At 34.3% G+C, this 21987-nt stretch overlaps 2 protein-coding genes across 2 annotated transcripts in view; one reads left to right on the plus strand and one right to left on the minus strand.

Annotated features, from left to right (window-relative positions):
* LOC129280848 (synaptonemal complex protein 2-like) overlaps window positions 1-11149 on the plus strand; it is a 55606-nt gene extending 44457 nt beyond the window's left edge. The window contains exons 26-31 of the mRNA XM_054916850.2: window positions 2644-2892; window positions 5071-5219; window positions 5975-6069; window positions 6817-6966; window positions 9797-9932; window positions 10429-11149. Of these exons, the coding sequence (XP_054772825.2) occupies window positions 2644-2892; window positions 5071-5219; window positions 5975-6069; window positions 6817-6966; window positions 9797-9932; window positions 10429-10479 (830 nt within the window). The 3' untranslated portion in view covers window positions 10480-11149. The remainder of the gene's footprint in view (window positions 1-2643; window positions 2893-5070; window positions 5220-5974; window positions 6070-6816; window positions 6967-9796; window positions 9933-10428) is intronic.
* A 2609-nt stretch (window positions 11150-13758) lies between these two features.
* LOC129280734 (multifunctional protein CAD-like) overlaps window positions 13759-21987 on the minus strand; it is a 60140-nt gene continuing 51911 nt past the window's right edge. Inside the window, exons 37-39 of the mRNA XM_064112463.1 lie at window positions 21249-21350; window positions 19849-19943; window positions 13759-18552 (exon numbers count right to left, since the gene is read on the minus strand). Of these exons, the coding sequence (XP_063968533.1) occupies window positions 18450-18552; window positions 19849-19943; window positions 21249-21350 (300 nt within the window). The 3' untranslated portion in view covers window positions 13759-18449. The remainder of the gene's footprint in view (window positions 18553-19848; window positions 19944-21248; window positions 21351-21987) is intronic.

The following is a 21987-nucleotide window of genomic DNA, read 5'->3' on the forward strand; positions in this document are numbered from 1 at the left end:
AAAAAATCATATAAAGAAGGAACGTGATAAGACATGCTTGTGGTATTCACCGGAAACTAATAAAAACACTGAACATTGTTAGATAAATCCTAACTAAAACTTTTAATATGCATCAACAATAACTTTAGGTATGTCAAAATATTACCTAGTTTGCTCTTAGTTTTCCTGCATTGAACTTGTATTTTATTTGTCCATTTTTTTAATTTGATCATAATGATAGGTATGATTTTGATGGTAGCAAAACTAAGAACAGTGTACCTATCAAAAACTTACAAAACAATTACAACCACACACCATTCGCAAATGTCTCTCATAACACTAAATTTGATAAGGGTTCAAATGTTCAAGCATGAACTACGCGTGCTGATTAAACAATGCTTTATACATTCTGATTTATTCAGTGCATGGATAGCACTGTCCAGGGGCTTGTTGCATAATAGTTACTTTGCAATCCAGGAGTATGAACTTCCATGAATCCTTAACTTTGATTGGCCCTTGATCATTCTACCGTTGTACATAGGCGGCGGAAGCGGGGGGGACGTGTCCCCCCCTAAATTAGGTGGGGGGGATGGCCCCCCCTTAAATTTTTAGTTGATGACCTTTTTTTTTTTCTTTTTTTTGTTGTTGCTTGTTTGTCAATTTTTTTTTCTGCGTCCCCCCTAAAATTTTTGATTGATAACCTTTTTTTTTTTTTTTTTTTTTGCGTCTCAAACATTTTTTGTGGTCCCCCCTAAATTTGTTGGCTTCCGCCGCCAATGCCGTTGTACATGTGGCTACCATGCATTGGAAGGAAAGATCAATTACTTACAATGATAGTATTATACATGTATGTAATAGGGCCCAGATGATCATCATATTTGTCCTCCAATAAAAATTCACCAAAGGTCCTTGGATTTTAGACCGTTCTCTGCAAGTTCATAAAGTGCATAGGAATGAGTCCTTGAGAAATCCATGTATTAAAAAACTTAATGACCTGGGTATTGAACTATTGGAATGGTCAAATGTACTTTGTATGAGTTTCTTAATGAATCTTTATCACATTTAATAGCGAGGTAGAATTCTGTTCCGACATGCAGAAAAATTAAAGATTTTGGCAGCAATCTTGTAAAAGGATCTCATTATAAAGGTTGGGCAATCATCAGAGTATTGTCAGTGGGCTGTTTGACCACTCGGGTAATTCGAAATTAAATAGAACACATATTGGGGACAGCTGTGAAATAGTTGTATTTATAGAATTGAGGCAATAATGGCAAGTTGGCAAACTCAAATTGTCTGAAGACTGTCTCCTTTTTCCTGGAGAGAACTCTTTCTAGGCTAAAAAGTTACTTGCTTGTGTCATAACTCTGAAATAGAGCTTTTCCTTCGCTGTCCTCAAAGTACATGTATTTGAATTTTGAGATATGAATTCAACTAGAGCCCACCAGCGATGAACTGTATTGTGCATGAATGTGTTATGGATTTGATAATTTGGTTTGTGGTTATAAGCCATATGATACTGCTACTGCAAATAAAAAAATTACAGTATGATGTGCATATTTTCCCAGGGTAGGTTTTTTCCTAGGTCAGTGTATACTAGCATTTTAATACCAGGGTATACGTTTATTACCAGGATCATATCAGATGATAATGTCTTGTACCGATATGTGTATGTGTGTGTACAGTTAAGAAATTATATATCCAGGATATTATAAATTACCATGGTACATTGTATATTGGTATTCTTACATAAATGTCTGTCGCACATTTATGGGTGCGTCGTGGTTCTGACTCTCGCCTTTCAAACAGAGGGTCGTGGGTTCAAATCCTACCCATGGCATGTTTTCCTTCAGCAAGAAATTTACCCACACTGTGTTGCACTTGACCCAGGTGAGGTAAATGGGTACCCGCAGGAAGTACATGTAATTTCTCAAAAAGCTGTGCGCACCAGAATCGGTAGACTTAGCCGGGGTAATATAGGAGCGCCTTGAGCACCTAGCAAGGTGGATACGTGCGCTATACAAATCCTATATTATTCTTTTAATTATTTATTTATCCTAATCATGCGTGCCATGGGTGCCTCCTACCTATCGGGAATTGTAGTATTGAACATGTGTATGAGCCTCAGTGTCATACTCAAGAAAATGCATGAAGATTTTTTTTTATTTTTTATTTTGAAGCTTATCCAATTTTGTAAGATACAAGGTACCTTTATTAAACATTTTTTCCTCACTTTTCTTGGAGCATGGCAATGACAATAAAATAATCCCACAATAACTGTTGACCTATTGACTTTGGGTAAAGCTATTCTAATTATCAATGGAAAATAATGTGTTAAAATTTCAATTCTTACAATATGTCTTCTTTCCTTTTCAATGAACTAACATTATTAGTCGAAATACTCTGTTAGGCAAAGTCATCTAATTGTGGTTTAGCTATCTTATGCATTGCAAGAAACTTACGTTCAATACCAAATCAAGCATAAGTCCTTTGATTAAAATCAAATTTGTAGGTGATTTGCATTTAATTTACAACTCAATTCTCTAGCAAACCCCCATTACGCTTGATTTGAAATTTAACATTAGTTTCTTGTAATGTCCAATTATAAGTTAGTTACACTATCTTTATTGCATGTTCTAACTTTTATATGACTTTGTACGTGTCCAGGTCCGTCTAAGAGTGTAAGGGCATCTGAATCAACACTGAAAAAGAAGTATGCCAACCTCCTCTTAGATGACGAAGATGAGAACATCGATGAGGACATTGATGAGGATGTGAGTCTTGAGGATGATGCTCACCCTGAGGTAGAAGACGTTCCAAGAAGCAAGGATAAGAATATGGGTCGATTGAACCAAAGCTCAAAGCATATTTCCATGCTGGAGCCCAGAATACTGTATCAGGCTAATAATCCGATGGGTAAGTGATGATTTTTTTTAATAGAACTTCTGAAGATTTTCTGTAGTTTTTCCAAGCATTTGCTTGGTCCTTGCATAAAATAAGATTACCAGGGTTCCCAGACCATCAGGGAAATTAGGGAATTATTTTACTTTTTTTCCAGTTAGGGAAAAATCAGGGAATGTGATAAAAAATTCCTCAAATCAGGGAAAAATGCCTCAAATGAGGGAAAAATCAGGGAATTTTGATACGCTCAAAAGTCGAAAGCACGGTAGTAAGTCAGACTCTTGTTACATTTTGTTGCATATCAAAACAACATCAATTGAATGACTGGTTATAGTGGTACTGAATTAGTTTCACACTATTGTTTTTATACTGAAAATCCATGCAATTCACTGCAACAAGTTTATAGAAAACATGCGAAACTGGGAATGGGCTTTAATAATTATCCGGGAATTTTTTAACTTCATCAGGGAAAAATCAGGGAAATTTGTTTTCTTGAAAAGCTGGGAACCCTGGATTACCCTTTATCTCAAAGCTGACAATCACCAGAATGGTACTCTAAAGTAGCCAAAATAGTAATTGTGTCTTTGATGCCCGGGGGGGCCACTTACATTGACGAGTGGATACCATGCGCGACCAAAAAAACACGTAAAAAGGATGTCTTTTTCAAGATAGGGCACGTTACGTACGTAACGTGATAAGGGTGTCAAAAAACACAAAAATAATGAAAAAAGGGTATCTATTTCGCTAGGAAAGCTACGTGTTTAGGGTCAAATTTGCGGGGATGATAAAACAAAATTAAAATGTTTTATAAAGGATGTCCTTTTTTCCCCAACACTACGTGTTTAGAGTCCGATTTGCGCGAGGTGTGGAAGGTGGGGCCGTACTAAACCAAATGGTGTGTAAAGGTAAAACCGACGACCGACGGACCCGTGACATAATAAAATATCGCTGTACTTGTTTAGGGGTTCATTTCAGGGAATACTTGCCAAGTTTTGTTTCCAATACTTGTTAAGGGTAGGGTTTCAGACGCCAATACTTGTTAAGGGGTGCATTTTCAGAATATGGAAAATACGTGTTTAGGGTGCTTTTCGAGACCCAATGGTCGCGCATGGTATCCACTCGTCAATGGAAGTGGCCCCCCCCCCCCCCCCCGGGCTTTGATGTCAAAATTTGAAATTGTTATTAACCAAAGCCAAGATACAGGGGTTCTTAGACACATTTTTTTCGTGGGACTTCTGAAAGTTAAACCAAGTCTGCACAGTATACATCGAATCAAGTACTTGTGAAAGTTCTTGTTGATCAACTATGACTTGCTTTGTCTTTTTAAAGCTTTAGGATTTGCTTTTTTAAACGTAATGAAAATTTAAAAGTTCATTTTGGGTGACTTCCTGTGGGTTTGAAGTGGAGGATCACGTTGCTTTTCTCCATCTTCTTGCAATCATTGTTTTGTGGTCTTTTCATGATAATAAAATAATAATATATAAATTTATAGAGCGCAGAAACTATTACATAAAGTATATATTCTACTGCGCTTTATGGAACTCATAAAATGCTTGTTATTAATTAAATATATGTGTTTAGAGCTTTGATTTAAAGTTTTTTACGAATGGGTAAGCTTTTCCAGATCTTGGGGCTACACAAGCAAATGCTCGATCACCTAGCGCTACTTTCGTTTTGAATGATGGAATCTGTAAAAGCAGAGGATCCGTTGAATTGCGCAAATTGCGACCATGATTACTGGTTTTATACCTCAATAATTCTGTAATGTACTGTAGCCAGGAGCTTGACCAAGAAGTATCATATTGTGGCGTAACCGGGCCCTGTCGGGGTAGCATTCTGCCGTCTCGCAGTCTCCAGAATTTATATCTCTTTTTGGGCAGATTCGGTCACAAAAGTCTATTGTGCAACGTTATACACTCTCTCACTCCTCTGAAATACACCAAATCACCCTAAATCATGCAAATGAAGCAACTTGGGATATATTCAATATACAGTTCAACTTGATTTATTCGGAGCTTACATCTTACAACCGCACGCCACCGCAGCTCCCAGCGAACTGACGTACTTCCCCAATAATGGCAAAGTATATCATAACATAAAAATATCGCCCTCTATGATTAAACTATGAAATACATCTTAAAGGTATAACTCATTAAGCTACAATATTATTGTAATGTTTATTTTTTGTCACAGATGAAGGAGAGCAGAGTGAACATTCTGGTGAGGATGGCATCAGTGATCATTCTATCTCATCCTCCTGGGGACATAACATGGACTTCCATTCCATGCAAATGCCGGAGATGTTTGGTTTCATGAGAAATAGAATCAAACAAAAGTTAACGGTATGTAATCACCCGAACCCCTTCTCTTTCCTTGGTCTAACATTTGTAATGATTGCAATTGTAGTGATGAAGGTGATGATGATGATGGTGATGATTGTGGTGGTGATGGTGATGGTGATGATGATGATGGTGATGATTGTGGTGGTGATGGTGATGATGATGATGATACCTTGGTCTAACATTCATAATGATTGCAATTGTAGTGATGAAGGTGATGATGATGATGGTGATGATTGTGGTGGTGGTGATGATGATGATGATGATGGTTATGATGATTGTGATGATTGTGATGATGATTATGATGGTGTTAGTGATGATGACAATGATGATGTTGGTGATGGGGACAGTGATGATGATAATGGTGATGTTGATGATTGTGATGATGATGATGGGTCATGATGATAATGATGTTGATGATGGCAATGGTCATGATGATGCTGAAGCTGCTGTTGCTGATGCTGCTGCTGCTGCTGCTGATGATGATGACGATGATGATTACTGGTCTTGAGATGAATATTGTGTATCAGCTAATAAGGATCCGCTCACTACTTTATAAAACATATGATACACATCATTTTGCTCAGACATCAGAATAATACCCACCCTTGTTTGAAAAAGTCCAATAGTGTCCAACTTTTCCATAGGAATGTTTACCGAGTGTGTGTTATTTTTTACTAATGCCTGTCATGATGTGTATTATTATTTATATACTATCGTCCTCTACTTTATAAAATTCTTCTACTTGAATTTATCAGGAGAAGAGGACCCAAACCCAAAAGTTCACAGAGACAGCTATTCAGTCCACCCAAAGGCAGATGAATAAACTCTTTTTGGAACTCCACAAAGCAAGGTAAATTATGATCAGCCATTTATTTATTTGTTTTGAGGGTACCGACAGGCTATCTATTTATATGTAAACATTATTGTAATAATTGAGAATTTTTGCTATTGTGATAATGTGACCTATTATTTTATCATATAATTTTACTCTAATTGTGCTTGCTATGAGATTTCAATGAATGAATTCTATTATTAATACAAGTAATAGTAAATACTCTTTTAAATATATTATAGGATAAATTGTCGTATTTGCAAACATCATCATCAGTATGAATTTTTGTTGTGACATTACATTACATTCATGTATGTTGAAATATAATACAAGTTGGGCAAATAGTTGGAATTTCATACTTTAAGGGGGATTTAGAGCAGTGACTTGTCAATCATCCAGTTGTCATGAAATTATCTTAAATTATATATCTTCCCTGACTTTTGTTGATGTTATATTTGATCTTTGTTTACTAGTTACTAGGCAAATGTCTTTACATGGACTACCATTCTCCCAGTCACCTAGATACATGTTCAATGTATATGGTTGCAGTCATTAGTGTCATATAAAGCTTGCCCAGAACATTTCTATTTTGCTCATTTAACTCTCTATGTGCCTTGAGAACTCTGCACAGTTAATTATTTGCTTTACAAGTTTTAACTATTACTATTACATATTATTATTGTTATTATATTGTTATTATTGTTATTAATAATAATAATTATTATTATTGTTATTGAATATTTATCAAATTTCTTCCTAAATCAGGCAAAGGGGCCAGAATGACTTCCAACACAAACTTCTTACAGAGTTGGTCGGCATGGAGGGTAGTTTGGAGAAACTAGGCAAGATTCAAGCCCAGAATGAACACCTACTCAAACAATACGCCAAGAAGTCCACACAGCATGTAGAAAGGCAGTAAGTAAAAAAGCCTCTCCCCTAAATATTTGTTTTCGTTGAAACCTGGCATAAAAACTGTAAATTGCCAATTGGTGTACACCCGCTCTGTCTACTCTATACCATTACACATGGTGTAATCCTGATCATTGTCAACCTGTTTGTCTAACCATTTGGTCTGATTGTCATTTAGACCATCTTAATTTGTCTAATTTCAAGTTAGGATATACCCCTTTGTCTAATATCCACTGGCCTATTAGTCTATCCGATTAGATCAACTGCTTGTGAACCAAAGTTTCAGTTTACAAAGGAGAAAAATAATAGACAAAGTGGTAATTAGAACAAAGTGGCTTAAAAAGAGAATGAATGAGGAATACACAGTGTGAGTATTAGATCAAGTGCAGAGTGGAGCAAACAGGAATCAGACCAAATCAATAGTAGACCAATTGGCCCGTATTCTGAACTCGGGTTTAAATTAAACCCTGGTTTAAAGTTGTGGTTTAACTATGGAGAGCCAATAGTGGCACAAATCCCTAGCAGTACAGATTCAATTTGGTAACTCACATGACACCCAAATTGTTCATAATTGTCTGGGAATGATAACTGAAGTATTTTTCTTCCTAATGAAAGCAAAAGAAAACAAAATAGTAAACATACGAAATATACAATATAAACAGAATTTTTGAAGTTTTGGCTATCAGAGAAAAAGATCAATTGCTTTAGACCTAGTATATACAAACCTTAAAAAAATACCCTGTTAATTATCATACATTACATGCATCAACTCCCCCAGAAGTGGCACATCTGAAACGTCCTTGTGATCTACTTATTCAACCATACTGGTATGTGACCGTCAAAAATACTTTCTCTCCCACAACACTGCATGATCTACTTTTGTTCATTCATTGTCATAGCTGTCTAAAAGGTGTTTTTAGGTCAACCACAAATCAATTCATTTCACACTTGCTATAGAGGAAAGACCAGCCCCTCCTCTCAAGATCAATATTCCTAGGTCATGGGAGTTCAGCTGAAGGTTTTGTCCGTGTAAATGTCCCAAATTAACCTACCCTATGATGAGCCAGATACACCATTCATACATGCCTCCATTCAATTTTTGTTGTTGTTGAAATATGTGTAGTCATGATATGTGTTAACAAATCACTGTGCTCTTCTCTGCTTCCAAGGGGTCATCGTGTACCTTTACATGAAGGATTGTTGTATCGATGGTGTTTCAATGCAAAAACTTCAAGATTTCGTTCATTTAACTTTTGCAATGTTGTCATTTCAATCCTTCTTTAATCAGTTGCAGTCTTTCTTTTGAACTTGCCAGAATTATTATTTGCATAGTATGGCCTTATAATATAGATTATCAGTCTTGCTATGTATAGTGTTGTAAATTCCAAATCTTTATAATTAATGTACATGTTTTTACTTTGTAAATGAGATGAGTCTTCAGACTTTTGTCACGTACATGTATCCATTTCTCACAATAAAACCAGGATTAAATTGAATAGTTGACATTGATTGGATTAATCACAACTTATTGTATGATGTTGGTCAACCAATCGGTAAATTTCCAATTCGTCTATTGCCAATTCGTCCACTCTTCACATGGTCTACCTTCATGTAGTCTAATGCCATTCCGTCCATCAACATTTCGTCTATCAACCATTTGGTCCAATAATCATTTTGTCCAATCATCAGTTCGTCTAATCACCAGTTCATCTATGGCCATTTCATCGCAAACCTGTTGGTCTAATACTCATTTTCTTTTCATTCATTTTGCCCAGTTAACACGTAGTCCAATTAGACCAAATAGTATAGGGACTAAATGGCTATTGGACCAACTGGTTATTAGACGAAATGGCAATTAGACTATGTGAATAGTGGACGAACTGATGGTAGACCAAATGATAGTAGACGAGTTTGTAATTAGACAAATTGGCATGAGACCGATTGAATATAAACTATCCAATCAGGTGATCTGAGAATCTTTTCACATGACTAGTGTATTCACATCTACTGCAGATTCTCCGGCCCGTATTCTGAAGTCTTGGCCCAATCTTTAATACAAAAAGTTATGATTGATCCTATCAACCTCAAGAATATGGAAATCCATCAATGCCATAATATTTTCCTTAGGAAATTTGCACAATGTCTATTGTATACAAAGAGAAGCATACTGGATTGTCAAGAAAACATTGAATGTATGAATATACATGTACACCGTATCTAGAAAGTGTTTTGAACAAACATGTATTTTAGATGTTAACATTTCCTGGCTTTCCATAGTTGTGGCTGATTGGATCAATTGTAACTCTTTGTATAATAGGGTCCAGGTTTAACTTACACCATGGTCTAATTCTGTGCTAAAATTACAAGATTTGTTTTGTTTATATTGTTTATTTCTAATATTTACTTTGCTACTTCCCCATGTTTTTATGGTGCAGAAAACAATTATTATTTCCTATAGTTATGAATGATTTGAGTGTCAAATGAGCTGAATAAATTGAACCTGTCACAGTTGGCTATTCATAGTTAAAATGCAACTTTAGACTAAATTAAACCCAAGTTCAGAATATGGGCCTTAGCCTACAAATTGTTTAACATGTACATGTATTTTGCAAGGCGAAAAAATATTTGGGAACTTGTCGGAATTTGCCTCCAAATAGCCCATAGAGCCCTGGAAAACTCAAAAAGAGCACATGAAATTCCCTGTTCTAATGTAAATGTACTACAATGTAGCAAAATAATTGAGCACATGGGCTCAAAATTAGCCCACGAATAAAGCTTATTGATTTTATTATCTAGAAACTTTATTGTATTGATCTCCAATTATTTGCCTTGTCAGCTTGTCGAGAGTCGAAGAGTTGCATGCAGGCTTCTTGAGGAAAGATGCCACTTTAGGGGAGAATGTTGTAGAATCTCTTCAACAGGTTATCAACAAGGATATGAAGGCTATGCTCAAGAGAATGCTTCAAGATATGGTAAGATAAAAACCAATTTCAAAGTGTTAAGTCCCTTAATATATTATGCTGTACAATTAGTGTTGAATAGTTATTTTTTAATGCTATTTTGTGGGAATCAAACTTGGCTATTTGTATCACCACAGTTTTCTAATCATTTTCATGTCTTATTTTGAACAATAATAACAAAACAAGGAAATAGATTTATGGAAATCTATTGAAGTAGAAGGCCATTTATATTTATTGTATAAAATATACATGTAGGCATCAATATGTACTAGTAATTTGCGTGATGAATTATATTATATGTTTGGAGTATGTGAACAATATGTTTCAAATTATTTTCTTTTACGTGAAATGAATGCAAAAAAAAAAAAAAATTGTGACAGCACAAAGCAAAACAATCAAGCAAATCAATTGTTTTTTAGCAATAAACTTTCTGTTAAAACTAATATGAATGTGTTTACATTTGTTTATTTACCTTTCCATTTTTTCTTCTTTTTCTTTTTCATTCTAGCAACAAGAACAGATGAAGAAAACTGTGCAGTCTCTTTTCCTAATGCGATAATTGGTGACTTAAGATTTGCTGTGTAATGATGCAATGAGCATTCTCCTCTGCTTTTGAATTGAAATTTAAGTATTTCCTTTCTTTATAAATAAGATATAAATTCATATGAACATGATTTGTTCATGTACAGAGTGGAAAAAAAAGAAAGCTTGCTCCTGAACGTTTTTTTCGAAGCTTAAATTGATGCTGAACACTGACAAGTGTTCTTGTGCTTTCAATGTAATCTGTATACATGTAATCTAAAAATTTTCCTCATGATATTTGTTTTGATTGGAGTATTTGAATTTTGATTGAATTTCTTTGTATTTGTATTGAATGTCACTGTTTAGTTCAAAGACTGCTTCTAAAATGAAAAGAAATATTGTACAGATAAAGCAAATATTGTCTGACAATGTTATTGATATTTTCTTAGATTTAATTTTATATATTATCGATTAATATATTTAGTCATTAACTTTAAAATATACATTCATTATCACTTTGAACAAAATATATTTACAAAAATGAGACTGCACCTATATGAAAACAATTTTATAACTGACATGTCATTTTGTGTCAAATGGTGTAAATACATGTGCAAAATAGTAAATTGTATCTATATCATATGTACATCTGCATGCAATTTATAAATGAGAAATTTAATTACTGTTTAGAGTTCAATAAAGCAACATTCATTTAAAATCACTTGTTTTATAAACCAAATTAAGGTTTGATAAAGTTTTGCTGAAATTGCAATGTATTTCTTATGTTATTTTGTATTTTCTTTTTCATATGGGCAATATTATTTTACATATAAAGAGCAATCCAGAAGATTATTTTTTCTCACTCTAATAATTCTTTGGTACATATTCCTGCAAGATATACCATTAAGTTAGAATCCATGATTTTTTTTGTGTGTGTGTTCTTTCTTGAAACTTGTTATATTCTTATTTGTGTATGAGTATTTGTTATTTATGTATCATTATTGATATGACTTTGGAATATATATTGAGTTAAAGGATAAAGAAATTCTCCGAAATGATATTACATACATGTACCTTATACTAGTATGACTTCAGTTCGAGTTAGAAAATATATATAAAGCAGTGTTGAACTTGAACGGGTCCCTAAATCTATATAGATATACAAACATTTCAATTTAAATGGTTATTTACAGTATTTATTTATGATACATAGTAATATATATTAATTTATAAATATTTGCTAATTCAAGATATATTTACCAAATATATACCAAAACACTCTGAATAGACCTCTATGATATATAGAAATATATGCTATTTATGAATATTAAGCTAGTTAAAGATATAATTATTGATCAGAACGTTACTTATTTTGGAATTGTTATGGATGTTTGATCAATATCTTTTGAAAACTTTTCATATTTTGGGGGTTTTAAATGTTTTTTCCCACTCTTTCATATCTTTTGAGATTGACCTGTGTATAGTTGGACCATCCTTTATACAATAAATGAAATTGATTTAACTTTTTCACCTTGCAGGCAATTCAAATGTTTATATATGTTCATACTGAACACTGTTTTAGAAAAAAAAATTAAGAAGTTTTACCAGGTAATTATTGAAATTTTTTCTGTTTTCTATTTAAAACTTTTGCCACTTACAGATTTATGAGAGGAAAAATTGCTGCACTTTTTCAGCCTTTTAAAGGATTTAACTTGAAGACGATTCAAGAAGTGTTGAATGTTCATGTATATGTATCATACATTCAGAATTTCATTTTGTTTATACATAATAGTAAGAGTTTAGATTTAAACATGAAGTCTAATTATCAGTTTGTAAGTTTTCACAATTGCTTCTTGTAAATTCTTCCCACAAAATAGTTTCACATTCTCTTCATTTGCAATAGGGAAATTCAACAAAAATAACCAACCTTTTTTTTTGTAGTGTACGTCCGACCTACCCCCTTTCGCAATTTTGACCTTACTTCATGAACTATCCAAGCCAAAATAATTTTGAGAGCATCACAGATATTATGAAGCACAAAGCAGAAACATATCAATTAAGGGGCAGGGGTCGCGGAACGGTTTTCAAAGTGGGGTGACTGACCATGCAAAAAATCACAATCATATGGTCATTTTTACGTTTTTGTACATGGTTTTGGAAAAAAGTGGGGGGGGGGGCTGCCCCCCACCCCCTGAGGGGTATCCTGCATGGAGAGGGATTGATGTACATACTGTATGAAATTGCCCGATAGTTTTTGGCTTAAAAGTTATTTCATGTATTTCATTGCAAAGTACTGTGGATTTTCATTACCATGTGAACAGTTTAATGTTAGCTCTTTTTTTTTTTTGGGGGGGGGAGGGGGGTAATAGAAAAGTACCTTACAAGTACACCGATATTCCTTTACTGATGAACTTTGATTTGAAAGTCTACTTCAAATCACCAACACATGGCCAAAACCAGAATTTGAGTTGAAAGGTTATTCTGCTTCAATGACCTCTGGGGACAGTTTCATGAAAGCTGTCAGCACTGACAAGCTGACTTTCACTCATAGTAACAGTCAGAGGCCAGTGCCTTTCAGCCAATCAAAACCAAGGACTTCACTGAAATTGTCTCAGACACTGCTGACAACTTTCATGAAACACCCCCCTCCTCCTCATTTCTATAGGTGGTATATCATCAGTTTAACTATTCATTCATAGTCATTTCAGTTAGGGACTTCATTCCATACCAGCATCATTGTTGATTCTATATAAAATGTTCAGACGTTTCAGTTGCCCTCTGGTAATTTGGCACTATACTCAAATTTAATGGGATATCGTATAAGCCTTCAATCATTCTCTTTTTATAGGACAACTTTATATTCTTCCCCGAACTAGCTCAGATATATATATATATATATATATATAAATTTTTATATATATATATATGAAGAGATAAACGGTGTGGAACCTTGAAGTAACTATTATGTAATTATGTTTGATTTTTTGACCTAATATTGAATTGCTATTAACTGCAAATGTTTCTCTTAAAATGTTAACTTTGTTTAAATCTAAAAATCTATTTCTGTTTTGTAAAGTGATTACATGTAGCTTTACCTTGTAAAGGTTTCAAATTCATTTGTCAGAATGGCTGTTTGTGTTCCCTGTTTAAAATGTTATTGTGTATTAAAGTTTTTGAATAAACCAAGTTGAAAATAAAATAGTGAACTGCATAATTGTTTTTTTTAATTTCCTTGTTACTTCTACTACTTCTAGGAATGGGTACATATAATACTATCAAAATGCTCAACAACCACAACAAAACAGTATGCCAAAGGTTTGGTGTTATACAATATTTTATTGAATGTGATGTAACAGTACAATATTGTGCGAGAGAGACAAAAAAGGGCCTTTATTGATTTCCGATGTGTACTTCTACACTTTATCACCGAGCCTTCTGGAACATAAATAATAAACAAAAAGAAAACCCCACTTGATGCATATGATAGTCACAAATGGCTGTGACCATCACATCAATACACTATTAATATCTTCACATTACTTATGTTAATTTCCTAACTCAAGATTCAAAATCTTGAAATTGACATGCCAATTTTATACATACAGTCGAACATGTTATTCTGTACCTTGAATACAACCAACATTCTTTCATGTTCGTAATTTCTTGGAACAAAAATTCATGATTTGATATTGATGAGTAACAAGAAGTTGTGCTTGCAAGGAAGGACAAATTCTTAGTACTGGTATACCTCAACACGTCTAATTATTGCATGTAAATAACTAAAAGTTAAATACACTTTTTTCTTTAGTTTATTTTCACTGGTCCAACATATGCTTAGGATTGCTGTGAAGAAAAAAAGAAATTAAAATACATTCCACACTTTCATTATTGGATTCATTTTCACAAATAATGCAAACAAGAAAAAAAATATCTGAATCAATACATTGTACCTGTATAAAAAGGGAATGAAAATCAAGAAATGTCACAAAGTACTTGAAACTCGTTTCAATTTCATGATATTTTGGTCAAATCGCTTAACAGAATTCAGCTCATGTTCTACAGATCAGTTTTAATGTTCATTCACAATAATGTTTATATCAATGACCTACACATTTCAAAAGAAGTTATAAACAATACCTAAATCGGTGATTGAGTCATTACTTACAAATCAACAAACCTTGCAATACACTAACAGTTACACGTTTACTTTCGCATTCTCGCATTACAATTATACTTACAAATAAGCTGCTTTTGTAAATCAATTCATAGGAAAAAAATAGGACCAACATAAATCCACACCATATACCTAATACTACAAATGAAAGCAAGGAAACATTTTACAAGAAAACTTGATTTGATAAAATGAAAAATCCTTATTCCTTGTGCATCTTTATGAGTTTCTTCACTTTCACGCTGTGCACCCTGAAAAATTCAAACTTCTACGCTATACCCTCCACCAACTACATGTACAATGTGTGCTTCAAAAACGACAACATATATTTACACATATGTGCTTCGTGTAATTTTGGTTGAAATTTTGAAATTCATTTCAATGGCTGCAAAGATGATTATTCTAAAGGAAGATCAATGTTGAAATACCCTGTACCATTAGTTATACCTGACTGAATGTGCTTGATCAAATACTGAATTCAAAATCAATGTATGCATCTCTTTTTAATCATTCAACAATGAAAAACAATTTAATCACTCAACAATGATAATGATGCATAAAGATACAATTCCATTAGAATACTTATGGAATAAATGGATTGTTTTAAACAAAATACAATACCTAATGTAGATTCTACTTGAATGGAAAATGTTTAAAGAAAGGGTTCTTTGCACGCTTAATTGACTCTTCTCCATACATTCCCTTTTATACTTCCATGCATAATATCTGACATAACATTTTACTACCACACAGATGGTAAACTGTAGAAAAGGCACAATTTAAGTACTTCATATCACATACATTCCAAGACAGTATTTCCAAATATAGAAACTTACAAATAGCACAACCAAGATTTATTTCATTTCATACGAAAAATCTGTCAATATCAACTTTTCTTCAACAAATAAGAATCAATTCAGATGTGATAATTATGATCAATGTTTACATTTCTTTGATAACTATTATTAATAAACAAATACATCTAACTTTCTTCCAATATTCATTAAATTCCGTTTTATACTTTTTCTTATATATCTCCACACAAATCATTTCTATTTCAGCCTATAACACAGCATATATCCAAAAATTCATACACTCTCATCTTTAGATTCATTGCATTTTATAAATTCACTTTTTTGCTTGATCAGAGGCTTTAAAATCTATGACAAATGTGCTTTCTACACAGCCTCAGACTTCACAAAAATAGGTTGCAAAAATCCCCCAAACATACCAAATAAAATTTTAAGAAATGAAATACAGATAAATAATCACAATGCTTTAGTGAATACACCGCAAGTTTCTTCTACGAATTATTTCATTATTGCGTCACTTTGGCCCAAATCTAAATCCATTAGTGTAATTTAATCTATTATGTATTGAAGGCATTTCTTAAAATTTATCTACTCTTAGTATAATATCTTCGTACAGCGTATGTTCTTATATTTGGTAAACCTGTATCAGCCTCTGGCTGCCAATCATGTATTGCCACAATACTATTAGAATGACTGTCATCTTGCTTGCCTCCTGGAGTATGTCACATGACTAATCAATGTGATGGCAATAATAATAACAATAAACATGGATTTTTAAAATCCACAAATAACCTGAATACAGTCTGTTTATGTTTTCTCTCTTAAAGACTAGTTCCATGTTTAAACAAAAGTATCACAGTTGCTTTTTTCAGATTTTTCTTTTTTCTTTGCTTTACAAATGAAAACATGATTGCGCACAACTAACAATATACAAACAGCCGTGAATATAACATTCATTGTATGATGGAGGACTTGATGGGTTTTAGCACCTTAAATAAACTTTTAATATTTGCATATTTGATTTGGGAGACTGCATTTCATGCAAGTGCATTACTGGCCACCATTCCAAATTTTATTGGCGATCGAAATATCTTTATTTGGAGGACATTGATTCCTTCATTTGTGCTCACCATTCCTATTGTTAAACATGTATGGAATGTTTATTCATACAGTGTGTGAGAAAAGTGCAGAATATTACTGAATATGCACACGTACAGGCTTTTTGCAAATTTACAAATTAAAAGTAGAGGGTAATAAGTCCATTCCCTAATCATGCTAGTGAATAGTTGGGCCGCGAACAAAGCCTGTGGGAATGACAGAATTCAATAGTCAACATTTTGGCAAAGATTCTCCTCTTTGATCATATTTTACATTTTGACAGTCCTGTAAATCATTGCATTATTGTGGTGCCCAGTGGATTAGTCTTCGGACTTTGAAACAGAGGGTCATGGGTTCGAATCCCAGCCATGGCGTAATTTCCTTCGGCAAGAAACTGATCCACAATGTGCTGCACTCAACCCAGGCGAGGTAAATGGGTACCGGTAGGAAGTAATTCCTTAAGAAGCTGTGTGCGCTGTGAACGCCTAGCTTAGCCGGGTAATATAGGAGCGCCTTGAGCACCTAACAAGGTGGATATGTGCGTAATATAAATACCCTATATTATTATCATTATAAGCTTTTTCCTTGTTCTCAACCATTTCACTTTAAAAGTCAAGTTTGATTGTTGATACGCATGTCATTAGAACTGTCATTAAAAACATTGAATACATAATGAAGTAATTGATGGCTTAAAGTACTATGAACGAATAATGATGATTGACCAACTATCACACAACCATTGCAAATGTGAAACATTTTTGGAAGCGACTTGTTTTTAACATGGACAATATGATATTTATGAACAACAATTTCTTCTTTGAGAAGTACAGGGATGACAAAAAAACAACAACTGAATATTAGGCAAAACATTACATGCACACATAATATATGTTTTTGTGACAACAGTGCGACCCTTCCCCCTCCCCCCTCAACTTTCATACTTTCAAGTAAAGCATACTGATGTTGGAGACTGAACAAAAACTCAATAAATTTAGTTTGTCTAGACCCACGCTACCATTGCTCAAAGGCCACAAAGGCAGTGTCGCTAAGTGCTTTTTCACAGAAAGGGGCCATCAGTGCTATGAAGGACATGTAAATAAGTCCTTTGAAAAAAAATCCCAACAAAAGAAGTGGACACTTTACTGTCTTAACCAGTTGCCTTCTAGTACCAGGCAGTCCCGAAGCCTACTGGAGCTAAGTGGGTTAATCATACTGGCATTGTCACGAAACATAAATATACCCAACAGAGAGGTGAAGATCTACATTGATGCTGCTAATGTATTGCTGACATTGTCAAAGGCTACATTAGATCTTAACCTTACCAACTACCAAAGGATTCAATAGTTGAAGCAGAAAAGAGAAAATGATGCCGCTCAAGTCTTGCTGATATTGTTAAAGGTCACAGTAGCATCTATGCTTTTTAATGGCAAATCCAGCCAGGTTAGATGCAATTCCATTTCACAGTTCATATTATTTGTACACTATGTTCTATCCCTGATGTTTTGTCAAGTACCAAAGAATCCCATTGATGCTGCTGAAGTCTTGCTGATATTGTCAAAGGCCACTATAGGTTCTCTGCCATTCAGAAGTATCCAGCCAGGTTAGATGCAATTCCATTTCTGTCCAAAGTACTATGTCTTATCCAGCTATGTCCACTCCTGATGTCATGCTAAGTACCAAAGAATCCCATCGGTGCTGCTGAAGTCTTGTTGAATGAAGTCTTGCTGATCTTGTCAAAGTCCACCATACAGCTGTAGGTTCTATACCTTTCAGAAGTAAATCCAACCAGATTAGATGGAATTCCATTTCTGTCCAAGGTACTGTGTCTTATCCGGCTATGTCCACTCCTGATGTCTTGTCAAGTACCAAAGAATCCTATTGATGTTGCTGAAGTCTTGCTGATATTGTCAAAGGCCACTGTAGGTTCTATGCCTTGCCAAGTACCATGGCCAGGAGAGCCATCCTGACGTACATGCCGTATTCTGCTTGCCTGAAGTAGGCTGCTCTTGGGTCAGTATCGACAGCAGGGCTGCAAGAAAGAGATAGGGCCAGGCATTTAATACTTTTATCAAATACCATAGGACATCAACAACAAAAATTACCAAAACATAATTTCACAAGACTGATTTTTTTAATGCTTTATATCCCATTGACTATATTTGATCAGCCAACCCAAAACCAACAATAGGTCGCCAGGAAATTTTTCTGTAAACAGCCAGAACGTAATTTGGTCTTCAAAAAGTACAAATAATCTTCTTATAATTCTTGTTTACGCCCCTTTTAAAGCCACTTTTCGAGACTGCTTGGAAGTTTCATTCTCATGCTTAAGTTCATCTTAGAGATAGGCTGCAGAGCACTTTGAAGATTACAACAGATGATGAAGTGAATCCCCAAAAACCTTGTTTTCTCCAGATTCATTTACGCTCTCACTGATTTTTTTTTCACTATTCAATCAAGTGCTTTTGGGGTTATTGTTCATCAATTCTGACATGTTACCAATCTTTTGAAGGCTTAAGATGTACCTTCTCAAGCTCAATAAAGAAACCCCACAAAATCATTTTGGACGACTTATTGTTGATTTTCGGTCGGCAGGTCACATACACTGAATGGTGCTGTGTTTTGTCTTACAAGGTCCAAACAAGGCTTATTAAAGATCAAGTCCACCCCAGAAAAATGATGATTTGAATAAATAGAGAAAAATCAAACTAGCATAATGATGAAAACTTGATCAAAATCGGATGTAAAATAAGAAAGTTATGACATTTAAAAGTTTTGCTTGTTTTTCACAAAACAGTTATGTGTACAACTCAATGGCATGCAAATCAGAGAGTCGATGATGTCCATCACTCACTATTAATTTTGTTTTTTATTGTTTGAATTAAACAATATTTCAATTTTTACGTTTTTGACATTAAGGACCAACTGAAATGAACCATAAAATGGTATAACAATGGTAATGCCACATATTCAGGGAGGAATACAACTTTGTTTCACTTGACAATGAGGAGTAAATTAGAATATTTCATATAATAAAATACAAAAGAAATAGAGAGTGAGCGATGTCATCAGTCCCCTCATTTGCATACCGACCAGGATGTGCATATATAAACTGTTTTGTGAAATTAAGCGAAACTTTAAAATGTCATAACTTTCTTATTTTACATCCGATTTTGATGAAATTTTCAGTGTTATGCTTGTTGAATTTTGCTCTTTTTATTCAAATCAACTTTTTGTTGGGGTGGACTTGTCCTTTAAGGGAATTGCACAATAATAAAATAAAACTCTTGTCAAGCCTACTCCTTGGTGGCATTCCGTCTGACCTTACCTGATTTCATCAACCCTGGGAAGAGGGTGAAGTACAACCATCTTTTCCTTGGCCTTGGTCATTGTATGAGTGGTCAAGATGAAGTGACCAGATACCTAGAGAAATGGAGAGAGAGAGAGAGAAACAACATTAACCCATGGAGGTACTGGACACAACTCTCATGAGGCCCAAATTAATCTTCTATTGATCCTTAAATTGACAACAATCATTTTTCCCCATCAATTTTCATACCTAAATATAAAATATAAAATAAAAAATATAAAACATAAATACCATCCGAGCCAGAATTAGTGATAAATCATAATTTACTGAAAGTTTCCAATTTGCATTTTAAAACTTAAAAAGTGTGTAAAAAATTACAAAGAAATATATGACGACTATGGGTGAATTAAAGGTGAAAATGTGTGTGTTGTACGAAATTTCTCTGCATCCCATACGACACAACATTTTCACCTCTAATTCACCCATTGAAGTTCAACGTTTTCTTTGAAATTTTATGAAATATTACTGATTTTTTGAGCAGGGAACAGCCCCTAACATCGACGGTGGTTCATAAAGCAGTTTCATGCACAATAGCCGTTTCTCTCAAGTTTTTAGGCATTTTGTTTCCCATTTGCTTAAGTTAAATCCCCTCATTTGACATTAAAATTCTCATTATTAGCAAATATCTGAATGAAAAATTCAAATATTTCCCAAGTTAGATTATGGTTATAAAGTTTCATTAAAGGAGAATGAAACTCTTGGAGCAAGTTAGCTTTTGTGAAAGCAGAAAAATCAAAGAATAAGATCAACAAAAGTCTGAGTGAAATAGGACTAGCAATAGAAGAGTTATGAGCAATTGAATGTCGAGATCACTAATGCTATGGAGATCCTCCCATTGGCAATGCGACCAAGATCTGTGATGTCACAGATGAACAACTCTCCCCTTTTGGACACTGAAAATATACCCCAAAACATCTCTTTTTGCTCAGTCTAATCATATGACAAACGATTCATCAATGATATAATGTTGTGAAACCTCTGTACTTGTCCTCTCATAAAGAGAACACCTCACCTTGTGATAGACTCTATAAAAGTGAGAATATAAGTGAAATAAGTACTAAAGTAATGAGGGAGTTGTACGTGTGTGACATCACAGATCTTGGTCGCACTGCCAATGGGAGGATCTACATGGCATTAGTGATCTCGTCTTTCAAATGCTCATAACTTTCTTATTATTCATTCAATCTTCCTCAAACTTTCAACAATATGTTTCTTTGATTTTTCTCTTTGATATGGATTCAGCTGGTTTCTAGGGTTTCATTCTCCTTTAAATTAGCATTTTTTATTACATGGATTTGTGAAAGGATGGAATAGTAAAATGGCATTTGAAGTGAAAACAATTCTCTATTTATGGGTACCTTATTGTATTCTTCAATACTCTCAAATCTCTCTCTTTGGATTCGTGTCATGTAAAGGACGTCTGTATCGGGCAAGGCCTCTTCAATGGTGGCATATTCTTCCTGCAGTAGGATGAGAATCAGACAAGACCATGTGATATAGTCGGGACTGCACTACAATTATCATAAATACACAAATAATATAAATATTTCTAAAAAAAATCATCATTTATTTGGCAAAATGAAGATGTAGTATAAAAAGAATACATAACATTTCAGAGAACAAAGACTTAAGAAGACATAAATATAAGGCAAGATGTCGAGATCGAAGCCAAAATACCGCCATTTCCAATGCTCGATGTAGCTGAAATCCAGATTAAGGATCAATTCAGTTGGTGTGTTGGCTCAGTTGGTAGAGCGTCCGTCTCACAACCGGGAGGTTGGGGGTTCAAACCCCGGCCGCGTCAGACCAAAAGACGTTAGAAGATGGGAATCGCTGCTACCCTGTTTGGCGTTCAACGGTTAAAGGGATAGAGCCTCGTCGATCTGGCGCTGCACAGCGGCTGCCGGGCCCACGAACAATTGGGCAAAGCAAATTTTCGGAGTATTTCATTTCATGTCTATTTCGAACAATAAAATATGGATTTTCATCATTTTTCATATTGGGAAGATATCTGAGTTCAGTTCATGCATGGAGGTAAATGGTTCACATTGTCTTGTTGTTTATTGGGTATTTTTCCAAGACATAACAGTTTCCAAT

This window comes from Lytechinus pictus, chromosome 17 (assembly GCF_037042905.1).
Source record: "Lytechinus pictus isolate F3 Inbred chromosome 17, Lp3.0, whole genome shotgun sequence".
NCBI classification, from domain to species: Eukaryota; Metazoa; Echinodermata; class Echinoidea; order Temnopleuroida; family Toxopneustidae; genus Lytechinus; species Lytechinus pictus.